General features: G+C 45.7%; 1 protein-coding gene across 2 annotated transcripts in view; it reads left to right on the forward strand.

The window, feature by feature from the left end:
* Positions 1–477: 477 nt before the first annotated feature.
* LOC132896916 (acidic mammalian chitinase-like) overlaps positions 478–19429 on the forward strand; it is a 29317-nt gene continuing 10365 nt past the window's right edge. For both annotated transcript variants that reach the window (XM_060938079.1, XM_060938080.1), the window contains exons 1-6: positions 478–532; positions 640–666; positions 760–964; positions 1050–1106; positions 1212–1377; positions 16704–16828. In XM_060938079.1, the coding sequence (XP_060794062.1) occupies positions 508–532; positions 640–666; positions 760–964; positions 1050–1106; positions 1212–1377; positions 16704–16828 (605 nt within the window). In that variant the 5' untranslated portion in view covers positions 478–507. The remainder of the gene's footprint in view (positions 533–639; positions 667–759; positions 965–1049; positions 1107–1211; positions 1378–16703; positions 16829–19429) is intronic.

A 19429-nucleotide genomic window follows, 5' to 3' on the forward strand; every position in this document is an offset into this window, starting at 1 on the left:
GTGCCCCCCTTAAATCCCCACCAGCTTTGTGTGACAAGTTTCCCAAGATTTAAGAAACAGCCACTACTTTAATGTGGCTTTTACAAGAGAGGAAATGGGTGTGCACTGTTTTGGTTTGCAAATAAACATTGCAAATAAAACCCAAAATAACAAAGTTGTAGCCCTGTGATGACCTGGCGACTTGTCCAGGGTGTACCCCACCTTTCGCCCGTAGTCAGCTGGGATAGGCTCCAGCTTGCCTGCGACCCTGTAGAACAGGATAAAGCGGCTACAGATAATGAGATGAGATGAGAACAAAGTTGTCCCTGCCTATAAACTGAAAGTCATAAAGTCTGCAAGATATAATGAGCTCACCTTATCAGTTCCTCCTATGCAAACAGGTTATGTAAATAGGACACTGCCGATTGGTTACTGCTCAAACATTCAGGTACATCACTACAATAAAAATCAGTATACTTCTGATTGTGCTTCCACTGGAAAGGTGTGCAATGTAGAACTGCAGCCACAATGACAAGCTTGATTCTGCTCACAGGTAGATGATATTTATCGTGTTATTCATTAACATTTGGCAATTGTGTTATCTGATATTTGTATGCTGTGTGTTTGAATAGTGAATTTTATATTTGTTTTATTTTCCAGGCATTTTCCTGTTATTTATTCATCTTGGTGAGTTTTTCCTATGTATTATTTCAGATATTTGTTTCACTGTTTCTTATCAAATCAGACTCAACATACTGAAACATTTTGTTTAAAATTTAGGTTCAACCTATCAGCTAATATGCTACTTCACCAATTGGGCCCAGTACAGATCTGATCTGGCAAAGTATGTGCCTACCAACATTGATCCCTTCCTGTGCACACATCTGATCTACGCATTTTCCAAGATTAACTCTTCAAATCAGCTGGCCACCTCCGCGGGGAATGATGAGACTCTCTACCGATCATTCAATAGTCTGAAGCAAAGGTGAGGTTTTCTTCTTTTAGGTAAATTATTTTATACTCTGGTTTAAAACTGATTTGCTAATCCTAGATACGAATTCATTTAACAGTAATCCAAGCTTGAAGACACTTTTGGCTGTTGGAGGATGGAACTTTGGTTCAACTCAGTAAGTGTTTGTTTTTTTCATTGTTCTGCTGTAAAATATTTTGTTAAATCTCTTCAAAAGTAAAAAAAAAGGAAAGAGAGACAAGACTGCATTCTTTGTGTCCAGATTCTCTGAAATGGTGTCCACACAAGCAAACAGAAATACATTCATCCAGTCCTCCATCAGCTTTCTCAGAGAGTATGGATTTGATGGTCTGGATCTAGACTGGGAGTATCCGGGAGCCCGCGGCAGTCCTCCAGAGGACAAGCAAAGATTCACTCTGCTCTGTCAGGTCAGTATATTCAGGGCTCGATATTAATGGTAGTTCAACTGTCAGGGACAACCAAATGTTTGGTCTGGACAAGTCAAATCCGCATCTGCCTATCTGACAGGACAAATTGGACATTTGTTGGAAATCACCATTTTTATAGTAATTATTCAAGAGTTACATCAATAAAGTTCCAACAAAACTATTTCAATCACCTCAATCCGGCTGTATTATTGTTTACAAAATTCCAGGGTAGCTGAGTATAGCAGGTGCGTATGTAAAAATAACCACATCGTAATATCTAATTATAGATTATTAGACTTTGTATCCATTGAAATCAGAGAAATGGCAATCAAATACCTCAATAAAATAATTATCTGTGGTGAATCTTCACCACATTAACGATCACAAAGGTCATAAAATATTTCACGGGAATTTTATGACAGTGCTGAACTCACTACCAGTTTGTTTTCATTCACAATGTGATTGTCACCCTTATCATGTCCAATTTGTTTTATTTCAGTTTAATTTCTTTAAATTAATTTATATTTCACGTTTTACTGGATTAATCAAGATTTAACTTTATTTCCTCCAGAAGCTTTGAATTTGGGTGAGTCTAACTCTTAAAATTGCATATCAGGTTGGGTTACAACACATGCACCATAATGGGACATTGGATAGTTTTTGCTTATTGTTACAGTTAAAGTTTGAGTTTTATTGAAAAATTATAACCCATTAAAGCATAATGATTATCATGACTATACCTGCTTTTTAATAAACTTTGTTAACCACTTTCATTTCACTGAACTAGTAAATAGTTCAGGGCCAAAACATCCAGGATTTTTTTCTATTGTGCCAGTAAAAGTTGATTTATGTGCAGATGATGTTGCTGCTGCTGCTGCAATTATTATTATTATTATTATTATTATTATTATTAGTAGTAGTAGTAGTAGTAGTAGTTTGAGTTTTATTGAAAAATTATAAATCATTAAAGCATAATGATTATCATGACTATACCTGCTTTTTAATAAACTTTGTTAACCACTTTCTTTTCACTGAACTAGTAAATACATAGGAATAAAAAGGTTATGGTCAGGACAAGTTAATAATCTTGCTGCTTGTCCGACTGGAAAAGTGGATTAAAAAGTTAATGTTGAGCCCTAATATTGCATGTTTATTGTGGGTATTGTCATCATACACTACAGCAGGGTTCCCCAATTAGTTTTTCTCAAGGGCCAAAGTATGTGAAGTGCACCAAGCCAAGGGCCAAAACATCCAGGATTTTTTTCTATTGTGCCAGGAGAAGTTGATTTATGTGCAGATGATGTTGTTGCTGCTGCTGCAATTATTATTATTATTATTATTATTATTATTATTATTAGTAGTAGTAGTAGTAGTAGTAGTAGAAGTTTGTCAAAGTAATAATTTAGATCTGGGCTTCTCAAAGGGTTACACAAGAAAAGAAAAAGCACTCCTGAAAACAAAATAAGTCCAAAGACAACCATTTAACTATTTAAATGTCCTTATATACATTTGCACAGCCACCAGCAATGAAAAATGAACATCCTGGCACATAAACATTGTTTTATATCTGACTCAAGCTAAAAGCATTTTAATTTATATCGGCCATATAAAGACCAAATATAGAGAAGACAATTAGAAAGGAGCAGTAGTTCAAAAGGTCCCAGGTGTGGAATGTATTCTGATAATCCCAATAGCAAAAACACAATTATTAACAGCACTACAGCAAATGGCACACAGCAGGAAAAGGCAAAGATAAGTGTGTCAACCTTTCTACATATCAACATATATTTTACATATCACTGCATATCATTGCTATTTCTTGTTTGCATTGATCTGATTTTGCAGGGTAGTTGGCATTGAAACTGGCAGCATGCATCGTATTGAAGTGCCATTTTAGATTATCTGCTTTGAAGACAGGCCGGCACGGTGGCGTAGTGGTTAGCACTGTCGCCTCACAGCAAGAAGGTTCTGGGTTCGACCCCAGTGGCTGACGGGGGCCTTTCTGTATGGAGTTTGCATGTTCTCCCCGTGTCTGTGGGTTTCCTCCGGGTGCTCCCCCACAGTCCAAAGACATACAGGCGAAGTTAATTGGTGGCTCTAAATTGACCGTAGGTATGAATGGCTGCTTGTCTCCAGGTGGCAGCCCTGCGATGACCTGTCCAGGGTGTACCCCGCCATAGTTAGCTGGGATAGGCTCCAGCTTGCCTGCAACCCTGCACAGGATAAGCGGTTACAGATAATGGATGGCTGGATACTTTGCAGACAGCTACAGTCTGCATGCATATCAAGCATGCCGGTTTAGCATTGGTGTGGTCTAGTAAAATAAGTCCAGTCAGATTTGAACTGATGGTTTTCCTGGTCCACTTTGCATTTTTTCATACAGGCCATGTCGTTCTTCATTTAGGACCATTAACGTTATTATCATTTGACTTACGGTGGTGTAGTAGTTAGCGCCGTCGCCTCACAGCAAGAAGGTCCGGGTTCAAGCCTTGTGGCCAGCGAGGGCCTTTCTGTACAGAGTTTGCATGTTCTCCCCATGTTCGCGTGGGTTTCCTCCGGGTGCTCCGGTTTCCCCCACAGTCCAAATACATGCAGGTTAGGTTAACTGGTGACTCTAAATTGACTGTAGGTGTGAATGTGAGTGTGAATGATTGTCTGTGTCTATGCCTGTGATGACCTGGCGACTTGTCCAGGGTGTAACCCGCCTTTCGCCCGTAGTCAGCTGGGATAGGCTCCAGCTTGCCTCCGACCCTGTAGAACAGGATAAAGCACCTACAGATAATGAGATGAGATGAGACTTACTTGCAATATTTCACTTAGATGGCAGGCAGCTTACAATGTTATGCAGGTAGATAAAAGATTCAAGGTATTGGGAATGATATGAAAACCTGTGATTTGTTGGCAGCTTGTGTTAGGGTACAATGGGGTATAGAAAAATAAGGCAGGAGGGAAGGGCATCTCTTATCATTTTTTATCAACTGAAATGATAAGAAAGGTGTATGCCCAAAGGACTATCATGTATCTAAATAATTGTGTGATTAAATAATCATGAGTCTTAACTTGCCTCAGCTTCAGGGAAAAATGAACCTAATCAACTGGTCAATTAACCCATTTTATTCTGACTTTTCTATGTCTAAAACCAACTTCAAGTCAAGTCAAGTCAACTTTATTGTCAAATATGCTATACATGCTCAACATACAGCACAGATGAAATATCAGTCCTCTCTGACCCACAGTGCAAACAGGCAATGCAATAAATAAAAATAGAATAATTGAAAAAAACAAACAAACAAACAAACAAACAAACAATATAAACAGTATAAAGACTCTAGATAGGAACTAGACATAGACTAAACACTCAAACAATATAAACAGTATAAATAAACAGTATAAACACTACATAAGAACAAGACAGACTAAACACTCAGACAATATAAACAGTGTAAACACTAGATAAGAACTACACACAGACTAAACACTCAAACAGACAATATAAACAGTATAAACACTCTAGATATGAACTAGACGTAGACTAAACACTCATATATATATATATATATATATATATATATATATATATATATATATATATATATATACACACACACACACACACACACACACACACACACACACACATACATAAATTGGTTCAAATAACCAAACAGTCAAGGGCACTGGAGGTAGTGCGGAATAGTGCAAATGAGTGAGGTAAAGTGAAATGTGCAGTCCCTGAGTTCAGTGTGTTAATGAATGATGAGATGTATGTATGTATGTATGTATGTATGTATGTGTGTGTGTGTGTGTGTGTGTGTGTGTGTGTGTGTGTGTGTTGGGGGGAACTCTGAGGATGACATGTCAGATGCTGAAGGGGGGTGTGCGAGCAGAATCTGGGGCAGGGGACAGAGGGGGGAGGAGGGGCAGAACAGGGAGGGAGTTGAGCCTCCTGACTGCCTGGTGAAAGAAACTGTTCTTGAGCCTGCTGGTTTTGGCCTGGAGACTCCGCAGTCTACTCCCCAACGGCAGCAGGCTGAAGAGGCTGTGAGATGGGTGGGTGGGGTCACCTGCAATCCTGATGGCTTTGCGGGTGAGGCGGGAGTTATAAATATCCATTAGAGAAGGGAGAGAGACACCAACGATCCTCTCAGCTGCTCTCACGATGCGCTGCAGAGACTTGCAGCAGGACACGGTGCAGGCGCCATACCACACGGTGATGCAGCTGGTCAGGATGTTCTCGATGGTGCCTCTGTAGAAAGTGTGCATGATGGGGGCCGGGGCTCTTGCCCTCCTCAGTTTGCGGAGGAAGTACAGACGCTGTTGGGCTTTTTTGGCCAGTGATGTGGTGTTGTTGCTCTAGGACAGGTCTTCAGAGATGTGCACACCCAGAAACTTGATGCTGCTCACCCTCTCCACTGCAGCACCATCGATAGATAGTGGAGCATGCTGGGTGTGCTCTCTCCTGAAGTCCACAACAATCTCCTTCATCTTCTCCACGTTCAGACGGAGATTGTTGTCCTTGCACCACATGGCCAAGCGGCTCACCTCACTCCTGTAGATTGTCTCATCGCCATTGTTGATGAGACCCACCACAGTCGTGTCATCCGCAAACTTAATGAAGAGATTTGAGCTGGATGTTGGTGTGCAGTTATGGGTCAGCAGAGTGAAGAGGAGGGGGCTTATCACACATACTTGGGGGGCCCCCGTGTTTAGTGTGATGGTGCTGGAGGAGTTGCTGCCGACCCGTACAGTCTGTGGTCTCCCCGTCAGGAAGTCCAGCAGCCAGTTGCACAGGGAGGTGTTGAGTCCCAGCTGGTCCAGTTTGTGAATGAGCTGCTGAGGAATGATTGTGTTGAATGCTGAGCTAAAGTCTATGAACAGCATTCTGACATACGAGCCTTTTGTCTCGAGGTGGGTGAGGGCTGAGTGGAGGGCAGTGGAGATGGCGTCATTGGTCGAACGGTTGGACTGATATGCAAACTGGAAAGGATCCAGGGCGGGGGGGAGGGCAGACTTGATATGCCTCATGACTAGCCGCTCGAAGCACTTCATGAGGATGGGAGTGAGTGCGACAGGGCGGTAGTCACTGAAGCAGGAGGGAGACGGCTTCTTCGGGACCGGGATGATGGTGGTGGTTTTGAGGCATGTGGGGACAACAGCCTGGCTCAATGAGATGTTGAAGATGTCTGTAAAGACATCTGTGAGCTCCTCGGCACAGTCTCTCAGGACACGACCAGGAATGTTATCAGGACCTGGGGCTTTTCGTGCATTTGTCGTCCTGAGAGCTCTCCTCACGCTGTCTGGGGACAGCGTCAACACCTGGTTGCCGGGAGGTGATGGGGTCTTCTGTGCTGTGGTGCTGTTGTCTGCCTCAAAGCGAGCGAAGAAGTCGTTCAACTGATTCAGCAGAGATGTGGAGTTGTCACAGGTCTGTGGCGAGGGCTTGTAGACTGTGATGGTCTGAATCCCCCGCCACAGGTTCCTGGTGTCTCTGCTGTCGTTGAAATGGTCAGCAATGTGCCTGGAATACTGTCTCTTAGCCAGCCTGATGCCTCGTGACAGATTGGCCCTAGCTGTCCTCAGGCCCACCTCGTCCCCAGCTCTGAAGGTGGCGTTCTGAGCCCACAGGAGCCTATAGACTTCCCCTGTCAGCCATGGCTTCTGATTGGCCCAAATGGAGATGGTTCTGGTGACCGTAACGTCGTCCATGCACTTCCTCATGTAGGCAGTGACGGTCTCCGTGTACTCCTGGAGATCTGTGGTGTGGTGTGGAGTAGGTGGCCGCCTGTCTGAACATGCTCCAGTCAGTGGTGGAAAAACAGTCCTGGAGTGCCTCTGAGGACCCCTCTGGCCACACACGTATCTGCTTTTTAGTTGGTTTGGTGACTTTAACCAGCTGCCTGTATGCTGGCATTAGCATAACAGTGGAGTGATCTGAGGCCTCAAGGTGGGGGAGGAGTAGGGCTTTGTAGGCATCTTTATGCATGGTGTAAACATTGTCCAGAGTATTGTTTTCACATGTAGGAAAGTTGATATGTCCATAGAGTTTTGGAAACACGCTTTTGGGGTTTGCATGGTTGAAATCCCCAGCCAGGATGAGGAAAGCATCTGGGTGGGCTGTCTGCTGCTCACTGATGTGCTGATAGAGTTCATTCAGTGCTTCACTCCTGTTGTTATTGGAGCCGGGAGGGATGTATAATGCTACCAGCAATATGGCTGTAAATTCCCTCGGCAGATAGAATGGCCGGCACTTAATAATCATAAACTCCACCAGAGGTGAGCAGTGTTTGCAGACCACAACAGCATCACGGCATCAGGCATCACTGATATAAACACAGAGTCCTCTGCCGTGAGTCTTCCCCCCCTCGACTAGTGCTCTGTCTGACCGGTAGCATGTTAGCCGGGCTAGCTGAATGGCACAGTCCGGGACGCTGTCATTAAGCCATGTTTCCACAAACACAAGGACACAACACTCACTCACAGACTTAAAAGATGAGCGGAGCAGGCGGACATAATCCAGCTTGTTGACCAGTGAGCGTACGTTGGCCAGAGTGATGGTAGGGATAGCCGGCCGGCGAGGGCTAGCCGCTAGCCTAGCTCAAATACCTCCGCGTTTGCCTCTTTTCTGCTTCCGCTTGTTCCGCCTGTGGCGCTTCCACTGTGGGCTGGATGCAGGAGTGGGGGTCGGTGCTTGAGCAGGCCTCCGGAGCAAACCGTAGCCGCATAGCACTTCCACATCTGCTGGATTTATATCCGTGAACATAGTTCTGCGGATGTCGAGCAGAAACTCACGGGAGTATGTGTGCCTTGAGACTGATGGATGCGACAAAGACGAACAGATACACACTGTTTTAAAACACAAAAAACATGAAAACACCGTTCTGTCGTGACAGAGAGGAGCCGCTGCGTGTGTGCGCGCCGCCATCTTGGAATGTAACTTGATGAAATGTATTATTAATTGCATTTAATGTATTAATTTAAGTGGCATTTGAGTTCTCATAAAATTTTAAAATACTGATTGGATTTACTGGATAATGCACAAAAAGTGTAATACTGGACTACTACTAATACTGGACTAACTTTATCAAAAACAGTCTTAAATATTTAAGGTACAAGAAAAATCCCATAGAACAGGGGTTCCTAAACAAGGGATCATGAGCCCATGTGGGGTCACTTGATTTACAAACAGGGTCACAAGTGAAGCTCATGATTTTTATGTGCTATTTCAAAATAATATCACTGGGAGTCACATTCAGACAAGCCACATTTAATTTGGCACTTTGCGGGTTTCTATCTTATTGTGGTGATGGGGTTTCTGTGCCTCAGTGACCCTGAGAGCTATGCTGGTAGGAGTTTAAGCTCCTGGTAGGGTCATCCAAGCCAGAGAGGTCAATGGATAGAGGCCAGACTAAAAGTAACCTACTGCCCCCATGCCTTCGAGGAAGGTTGTTGAGGCTAGGACAAGGACAGTCTGATGTACAACTGACAACTCAAGGACCTCGCTGTCCCAGTTAGCTAGGCTATGGCAGAAGAACCCCAGATGTAAAGGGTGGGGTCAGTGCTGTGCGAACTGAACTCCACCAAAAAAATTCCTTTGCGCAGACCAAAGGACACACCCAATTTACAGCCAACCCCATTCCCCCAACTTCCAACCACATCCATTTCAAGTCCTGCAGCAATTGGAAAGGGGTGAAAATGGCAGGTGGAAGATGCCACTGGAAGCTACAGCTTCAATCCTGCATGTAGGCATGTCAGGGCACTGGTCATCCAATGTTGACCCTGGAAACAATGACATCATTCAGCAGTAGCTTGACTGACCAAGCAGGTTTTTTTTTTAAGGGATAGCACTACTTGCTCCAAATGACAATGGGCCTGAAAAGGTGGTCTAAACAAAGCTTGTTTCCTTACCCCCAGTTGACCAGCCATGGCCAGTGGGAATCTTTCAATGTGGTCAAACAACAATAATGAAAATAGTATGTACCTGCTTCACAAGGTGCACAAGGACTCAAGCTTGCATGCTGGAACATCAGAAGCATATTGGATACAGCAGACAGTGGTTGTCCAGGACGACATTCTGTGCTAGTTGTGCATGAACTGTCAAGACTGAATATTGACATCACAGCTCACAGTCAAATTCACTTCCCAGGAGTAGGCAGTCTCCAACAGCATGATGCTGGCTACACTTTCTACTGGTCAGGCAAACCAGAGATTGAGTGTCACCTTTCAGGCATAGCCTTCATGGTCAGAAACTCCATTGCCTCCAAGCTTGAAAATCTGCCTACAGGGGCACACTGACTGAATTATCTCCATGCATGTCCCACTTCGCAACAAGTTGCATGCCACATTTATCAGTGTGTACACTCCAACTCTCCAAGTGGATCCTGCAGAAAAGTACAAGTTCTACACTGATCTATGCAACCTTGTACAGAGCATCCCTGCAGATGACAAGGTTTTTATCCTTGGTGACTTCAACACCAGAGTTGGCCAAGATTCAGTAGCCTGGAAAGGAGCACTTGGCAAACATGGTGTTGGAAACTGCAGTGACAAGCACTTCCTGTTATAGTTTTGCATGGAGCAGCATTTAATCATCACAAACACCATCTTTCAACAGAAAGACAGTCTGAAAACAACCTGGATGCATCCTTGGTCCAAACACTGGCACCTCATTGATTACATCTTGGTGTGCCAGATAGACCTTTGTGATGTCTTATACACTCAAGTCATGCCCAGCACAGAGTGTCATACTGACCATCACCTTGTCCGCTGCAAACTCAGTCTACACTTCAATCCCAAGCCAAAGAAAGGAGGTGCTCCAAGGAAGAAGTTTCAGTTCAGCTACTTTCAATCAAATGAAGTGAAAGCTGACTTCCAGGCAAACCTCCAGCTGAGGCTCAAGGATTTTAGTTGTCTTATAGACCCTTCTCCAGGAACTCTTTGGAACCACCTCAAAACTGCTACTTTGCAGTCGTCTGCAGAAGGTTCTGTACAAAGAAGAACAAAGACTGGTTTGATTAAAACAACCAGGAGATCCAAGAATTGCTTGTGAAGAAGAGATCCTCTTACCTGGCCCACCTTGCCCAACCATCTTGTCCTGAAAAAAAAAAAACAGTCTTCCACCTTGTATGCAGAATCCTCCAGTCCAAGCTTTAAGAAATTCAGAATGTGTGATGGAACAACCCTGCAAAGAGAACTCAGCTTTGTGCAGACACTGGTGACTACAGAGGGTTTCATAAAGCCCTAAAGGCAGTATTTGGCCCTATGTACCAGGTCCAGGGTCCTCTGTGCAGTGCAGATGGCCAGACACTTCTCACTGACAAGGTATCCATTCTAAATTGGTGGTCAAAAAACTTCCAGGCTCTCTACAGTGCCACCAGCACAGTCCATGACTCAGCAATTCTCTGCATCCCACAGCAGCCAGTGAAAGCTGAGTTGGATGACATCCCTACCCTCAAAGAGATTATCGAGGCCATTAAGCAGATGAAAATTGGTGAGGCAGCAAGAGTGGATGGAATCTTCTTGTTTTGACTGCTCCCAATGAGGGGTCGCCATAGCGGATCTTTTGTCCCTATTGCTCCCTGTCTTCTGCATCCTTCTCGACCACACCTGCCACTTTCATGTCCTCTCTCACCGCATCCATGTATCTCCTCTTTGGCCTTCCCCATTTTCGTGTGCCTGGCAGCTCCATCCTCAACATTCTCCTTCCAACATGCTCTGCATCTCTTCTCAGGATGTGCCCATACCATCTCAGTCTCATCTCTCTTAGCTTAATTCCCAAGCTCTCCACATGTGCTGTCCCTCTGATGTGCTCATTCCTTATCCTGTCCAACCTTGTCACTCCCATCGCAAACCTTAACATCCTCAACTCTGCCACCTCCAACTTTGCCTCCTGTCTCTTCGTTAAGGGTACGGTCTCCAATCCATACATCATAGCTGGTCTCACTACTGTCTTATACATCTTACCTTTCACATTTGCTGGGACTTTCCTATCACAAGTGACTCCCGAAATCCTTCTTCAACTGCTCCACCCTGCCTGCACTCTCTTTCTCACCTCACTATCGCAGCCCCCATTTTCCTGCACAGTTGACCCCAGGTACTTGAATTCACCAACTTTCTTTACGTCTACTCCTTGCATCTTCACTACACTCTCATCTCTATTCTCATTGATGCACATGTATTCTGTTTTGTTACTGCTCACCTTCCTTCCTCTTTGTTCCAATGCATACCTCCATCTCTCCAAACCCAACTCAACCTCCTTTCTACTTTCACCACATATCAGAATATCATCCGCAAACATCATGTTCCATGGTGACTCTTGCCTCACTTCGTCTGTCAAGCTATCCATCACTATGGCAAACAAGAAAGGACTCAAAGCAGATCCTTGATGAAGTCTCACCTTCATCTTGAACCATTCAGTCATTCCAACTGCATACCTCACTGCTGTTTCACTGTTCTCATACATGTCTTGCACCACTCTGATATACTTCTCATTCACTCCACACTTTCTCATACAATACCATAACTCATCTCTCGGCACTCTATCGTATGCTTTCTCCAGGTCTACAAACACACAATGTAGCTTTCTCTGGCCTTCCCTGTATGGAGTGGATGGAATACCACCAGAAATTTGGAAGCATGGAGGCCCAGCTTTGTATGCCAAATTGCATGAGCTCTTCATACGCTGCTAGGAACAAGGAAAACTACCACAGGACCTCTGTGATGCAGTCATCATTACCCTGTATAGGAATAAAAGTCAGACTACTCTAACTATCAAAGGAGAACTCTACTCTCTGTTGTAGGAAAAATCCTGGCAAGAGTTCTCCTAAACAGACTGATACCCACCATTGCAGAAGTACACCTCCCAGAGAGTCAATGTGGATTTAGAACCAACAGGAGCACCACTTACATGGTGTTCATTCTCACGCAGATTCAAGAGAAATGTCAGGAACAAAACAAGGGATCGTATGTGACTTGTCGACCTTACTAAGGCTTTTGACACGGTGAGCAGGAAAGGTCTGTAGCTGCTCATGCTGCAACTAGGATGTCCCCCAAAAGTTCCTCAGCATGGTCATCCAGCTTCATGAAGATCAGCGTGGCCAAGTCAAACACAGTGGTGACCACTCAGAGCCTTTCCTAATTGAGAATGGAGTGAAGCAAAGTTGGCAAGAGGATGCAGCATTTCACTATCTTTAGCATGATGCCCCAACAGGCCACTGAAGACATTGATGACGATGAAGCATCTACATTCATTATCGCACTATTGGAAGCTTGGCCAACTTGAGATGTCTGAAGGTCCACACTAAGACCCCAGAGCAACTCATCTGAGAGCTTCTCTTTGCTGGTGATGCTGCTGTTCTTACCACCCTCCCAGTAACATCATCATCATCATCATCATCAGTGAGACAGAACTGAAGACAGTCCACCAGCTCAGCTACCTGGGGTGCACCATCTCCTCAGATGCCAAAATTTATAACGAAATCGACAATCAACTGGCAAAGGCAAACAGTGCTTTTGGTAGACTGTACAAAAAAGCCTGGAACAACAAACACTTGAAGAAAGGCACCCAGATTAGTATGTTCAGCACCATCGCACTTACCACCCTCCTGTATGGCTTGGATTCATGGATCACTTACTGGCACCATCTGCATGTACTTGAGCACTTCCATCTGCACTGGCTCCGCACAATCCTTGACATCCATTGGAGTGACTTTGGTGCCAACACTGAAGTCCTTGAGCAGGCAAAGGTCACCAGTATTGAGGCCATGCTGTTGAAGACACAGCTATGCTGGGCAGGGCACATCTTCAGGATGGAGGTTTATTGCCTGCCCAAGATTGTGCTGTACAGAGAACTGTCCACTGGGCACTAGGATAAAGGAGCATGGAAGAAGAGATTTAAAGACTCCTTGAAGAAATCTCTTGGTGCCTGCCACACTGACCATACCCAGTGGTCCACTTTAGCTGCCAATTGTGAGGCCTGGTGACACACTGTTCACCAAGATGTCTCCTCCTTTAAGAACACTTGCAGAGCCAGTCTTGAGGTGAAAAGGATAAGGAGGAAACACGGTGACATTGCAGTATCCAACCCAGGACAGACAGTTCCCTGCAGCCATTGCAGCCAGGCCTGCCTATCTTGAACTGGCCTCTTCACCCATCAGCAAGCCTACAGTAGATGTGGACAGGACCCTTCTTAGATCTTCATTCATGAAGCCAAGCCATGCCACATGTTTGCTATCTATCTATCTATCTATCTATCTATCTATCTATCTATGCTATGCTATGCTATGCTATGCTATGCTATCCTGGTATACTGTACCTGTCAGGATGTGGTTTTGAGCACAGACAGAGACAGAATAGTCAGATAATACAGTCTTTTCATCCAATAAGTAGGCAGCGGGCACTATGCTTGAACAGAGCAAACAGTAAAAGGGATAGACAGCTCTCCCAACAAGCAGAGAGACAATATATGCTACTTTAGCATGTTCAGAGGTGTTCAGATGGAAACTGAGCCAACTGGAACTCAAAGACAAGACTACAGTGTGTTACAAAGTCCCGGCATACCACTGGCATTCCATCAAACCTTGGCAGGGCCAGGAGGCAGATTTCCCTGCCCAGGGGTTGGGTGGGTGTTGGCTCTTTGGGCTCCCCTGATGGGAAAGGGGCCTCTGGGATTGGATTGACCGGAGGTGCTGGTAATGTTCAAGCACCTAGTTCATTTATGGTCTCCCCCATGCAGGTCATATTGTCACTTAAGTGTTGGATGAAAGCCTATTGTTTGCCAAGCAAAATTCCATGGTTAACTAAAATCTGATGGAGTCTCTCGCTCTCTGCTGTGCTTGATTTTGGCTCAGTCATGCTGTCAGGATATGATTTTGAGCACAGATGCAGACACAGAGAATAGTCAGATAATACAATCTTTTAATCCAATAAGTAGGCACAGGGCACTATTCTTGAACAGAGCAAATAGTAAAAGGGATGAGCAGTTCACAAGAGACCGGGCTTAAGATTCAGCATTTACAGAGTTCATACAGCACAGGGAAGTAATCATACAAGAGAATCCAAAAGTTGAGACAGTTGCCAAACCAGAGAGTTGAGTCCATAAACATAAAAGGTCCAGGACTTTCAGGGTAATCCACAAACAGAGAGGGTTCAGAGAATACAGTCCATGAGAGAAATATCCACAAAGAGAGAAATAAGTCCACTTATGAAGAGTAATCAAACAAAAGTGATCCACAAGGAAGTGCGGCTGAGTAGAATCCACCACAGGAGCTTCACAATGCACAAGAAGATCATGATTGAGCACTGAGGCCAGTCTCAGCTCAGTTTAAATACTTATCAAATGAGTCACGAGACCACCAGGTGTATCCACTCAGAGTCTTGGGCAAAATGAGAAGCTCAGCTAAAACTGTTCAAAAAGAGTATCTCCACCTAGTAGTGATCCCCAGGAACTGTGCAAGGTCTGACAGTACCAGCTAAAGGCCCGGTCACACAGCGCTTTACGGCTTTATCACGGCCAAAACCCGTCAAAAAGTGCTCTCCCGTGAAGCAGACGATATTGTTCGTGTTGATGTCGAAGTTAAGACGTGTTACAGTCGATATACAGACGTGACAGGACGCAGGGGAAAATCGGAACGGCGTCGGACGCGGTAAAAAGTTTTGGACTGCTCAAAACTTTAGACCGCGGACAACCACGGCCGGCACACGTGGTAAAGACGTGCAACACAGGTGAAAAACACGTGATAATCAGTGTCCCGGCCGTTATTAAAACTTGGGGAGACGTGGTAAGACGCGAAAGTTTGGCGGTCTATCACGGGCAGAGCACGGTCATCGGACGGGTGTTACGCGTTGGTATCACGGGATATAGAGTGTGTTTAGCGGCTTATCACTGAGAAATGGATTTTTCCGCGTACATAGCACTGTCTAAGCCCATTAAACGACGTCTCAAACAAGTTCTAAATTCGATTGATCACTGTCTAATCACTTCTGCATCACTTCTGATTTGCGGCATGTAAATACCGTAATTTTCTGAGACCTCGGCACTTGCAGTCTAGATGTCAAGGGGTGAACATGAACCCTCAACGCTGTGATGTCCTCATCTTAATGCTCCAGCACCAACAGAACCAACTGATACAGGCTCAACATATCCTACCGCTTTTATATGCGCAGCAAGCCGCTCTTCCAACGACGCTGAGCCGCGGTTACCCGTGATTTGGCAGTGCTATGGCAGTGAAACAGCCGCCGACGGCCATACCCCGTACAAAGCACGGCAAAGCCAAAATTGACCAAAAATTACCACTTACGACCACGTCCACCAGATTTTTGTATCTTTTTGTACGTGATATAGACGCGGAGTGCTGTGTGACCGGGCCTTAAGGAAATTTGCAGTAAAAATAGACAGACTTCTCTGTCCATCTATGTCTGCAAAGGTGGGAACAATGTTGCTCACACTACAGTTGCTTCTTTACACACATGCAAAATAATTCATTGGGCCATATCAAAGCACTCCCATGTGGAATTTTCCGATAACAGTATACTTCCCACTAGATTGGTAAGTCAATGGATGGAATATTCCTTTGGTGTTTAGTCACCGGGAAGCATGGTGGTGTAGTGGTTAGCACTGTTGCCTCACAGCAATAAGGTTCTGGGTTCGAGCCCAGCAGCTGACGAGGGCCTTTCTGTGTGGTTTGCATATTCTCCCCATGTCTGTATGGGTTTCCTCCGGGTGCTCTGGTTTCCCCCACAGTCAAAAGACATGCAGGTTAGGCTAATTGGTGGCTCTAAATTGACTGTAGGTGTGAATGAGAGTGTGAATGGTTGTTTATCTCCATGTATTAGTCCTGCGATAACCTGGCGACTTGTCCAGGGTGTACCCTGCCTCTCACCCATAGTCAACTGGGATGGGCTCTAGCTTGCCTGCGACCCTGTACAGGATAAGTGGCTACAGATAATGGATATTTAGTCACCTACATTATGTTAATAACAGAAGAAAATGTTCAAATGTTACTGTAATCTCTTGAATTTAAAAACAGTGGAGGGTAGTCAAGGCTTGGGGTTGGAGAAAATGCATTAATGCCCATTTGGGGTCATTTGGCCAAAAGGTTTGCAAGCCCATGTCATAGCAGAACCATTTTTGTTGCTGTCACAAAAGAAGAATAATTTCCTGCCATAAGTAAACATTTTTGGGAAATTATTCTTGGCTAATTGTGGCACCTAATATATGGTTACATGGCAATTGTGTACAATTGGGTAGAGAACAATTTTTCCACGGAGTCTGTTTTTACCTTGTTCTCTCATAATGATACCAGTTTTAATAAATGTGTGTTTTTGCCCTATAGGAGCTTCGACAGGCCTATGAGGCTGAAAGCAGTGCTACAGGACGTCCCCGGCTTATGGTTACAGCTGCAGTAGCTGCTGGGAAATCAGCTATAGATGGTGCATATGAAATTCCTCAGATTGCCCAGTAGGTTATTTTGAATAACATAAAAGAAATTGAGAGAACCGTCACAGTTTGATGGAATTTCAATCCCGGTAAAAATGCCAATGTGAAAATATCTTAAATTCAGTTGAACTGATCTAATATTTTAATTATGAGAAAAATAAAGAAAAATTAGTTTATCAAGCATGTTTCTACACATTTATTCTAATTTTAAGCTTGAAATGAGTAAACATGTCAAGACATATGGTTAATAATTTGTTTCAGTATAATATACTAATGAGATGCCATATATTCTCGTTCTCATCTTCTTCCGCTTTATCCAGCACCGGGTCGCGGAGGCAGCAGTCTAAGCATGGAAGCCCAAACTTCCCTTTCCCCAGACACCTCGGCCAGCTCCTCGGGAAGAACACCGAGGCATTCCCAGGCCAGCCGAGAGACATAGTCCCTCCAGCATGTCCTGGGTCTTCCCCGGGGCCTCCTCCCGGGGGGACATGCCTGGAACACCTTCCCAGGGAGGCATTCATGAGGCATGCGAAAAAGATGCCCGAGCCACCTCAGCTGATTCCTCTCGATGTGGAGGAGCAGCGGCTCTACTCTGAGCTCCTCCCGAGTGACTGTGCTTCTCACCCTATCTCTAAGGGAGTGCCCAGCCACCCTGCAAAGGAAACTCATTTCGGCCGCTTGTATCCGCGATCTTGTTCTGTCGGTCATTACCCAAAGCTCATGACCATAGGTGAGAGTCGGAATGTAGATCGACCGGTAAATTGAGAGCTTCGCCTTTTGGCTCAGCTCCTTCTTCACCACAACGGACCGGTAAAGCGACCGCATCACTGCGGAGGCTGCACCAATCTGCCTGTCAATCTCACGCTCCATCCTTACCTCACTCATGAACAAGATCCCAAGATACTTAAACTCCTCCACTTGAGGCAGGACTTCTCCACCAACCTGAAGAGGGCAAGCCACCCTTTTCCGGTCGAGAACCATGGCCTCGGACTTGGAGGTGCTGATTCTCATCCCAGCCGCTTCACACTCGACTGCAAACCGCCCCAGTGCATGCTGGAGGTCCTGGTTTGAAGAAGCCAACAGGACATCATCATCTGCAAAAAGCAGAGATGAAATCCTGTGGTTCCCAAACAGGATTCCTTCCGGCCCCTGGCTGCACCTAGAAATTCTGTCCATAAAAATTATGAACAGAACCGGTGACAAAGGGCAGCCCTGCCGGAGTCCAACATGCACTGGGAACAGGTCTGACTTACTGCCGGCAATGCGAACCAGACTCTTGCTCCGTTCGTACAGGGACCGGACAGCCCTTAGCAAAGGGCCCCGAATCCCATACTCCCGAAGCACCCCCCACAGAATACCATGGGGGACACGGTTGAATGCCTTCTCCAGATTCACAAAGCACATGTGGACTGGTTGGGCAAACTCCCATGAACCCTCGAGGACCCTATGAAGAGTATAGAGCTGGTCCAGTGTTCCGCGACAAGGACAAAAACTGCATTGTTCCTCCTGGATCTGAGGTTCGACTATCGGTCGAATTCTCCTCTCCAGTATTCTGGAGTAAACCTTCCCTGGGAGGCTGAGAAGTGTGATTCCCCTATAATTGGAGCACACTCTCCGGTCCCCTTTCTTAAAAAGAGGGACCACCACCCCAGTCTGCCACTCCAGAGGCACTGTCCCCAACCGCCACGCGATGTTGCAGAGGCGTGTCAATGAAGACAGCCCCACAACATCCAGAGACTTGAGATATTCAGGGCGGATCTCATCCACCGCCGGTGCCTTGCCACCGAGGAGCTTGCAAACCACCTCAGTGACTTCGGCTTGGGTAATGGACGAGGCCACCTCTGAGTCATCAGCCTCAGTCTCCTCAATGGAAGACATGATGGTGGGATTGAGGAGATCCTCAAAGTATTCCTTCCACCGCCTGACAATGTCCCCAGTTGAGGTCAACAGCTCCCCACCCGCACTGTAAACAGTGTTGGCAGAGTACTGCTTCCCCCTCCTGAGGCGCCGGACGGTTTGCCAGAATTTCTTCGAGGCCGACTGATAGTCCTTCTCCATGGCCTCCCCGAACTCCTCCCAGTTCCGAGTTTTTGCCTCCGCAACTGCCCGAGCTGCAGCATGCCTGGCCTGCCGATACCCGTCAGCTGCCTCAGGAGTTACGGAGGTCAACATGGCCCAATAGGACTCCTTCTTCAGCTTGAAGGCATCCCTTACTTCTGGTGTCCACCACCGGGTTCGGGGATTGCCGCCACGACAGGCACCGGAGACCTTGCGGCCATAGCTCCGAACAGCCGCATCCACAATGGAGGTAGAGAACATGGTCTGCTCAGACTCAATGTCCCCCATCTCCCCCGGAAGCTGGGAAAAGCTCTCCCAGAGGTGGGAGTTAAAGACCTCCCCAACAGAGTGCTCGGCCAGACGTTCCCAGCAGACCCTCACCATACGTTTGGGCCTGCCAGATCTATCCAGCTTCCTCCTCTGCCAGCGGATCCAACTCACCACCAGGTGGTGATCAGTTGACAGCTCAGCCCCTCTCTTCACCCGAGTGTCCAAGACATAGGGCCGGAGATCAGATGAAACGACAACAAAGTCGATCATCGACCTCCGACCTAAGGTGTCCTA

The sequence above is a fragment of the Neoarius graeffei genome, chromosome 13 (assembly GCF_027579695.1).
Source record: "Neoarius graeffei isolate fNeoGra1 chromosome 13, fNeoGra1.pri, whole genome shotgun sequence".
Taxonomy (NCBI): Eukaryota; Metazoa; Chordata; class Actinopteri; order Siluriformes; family Ariidae; genus Neoarius; species Neoarius graeffei.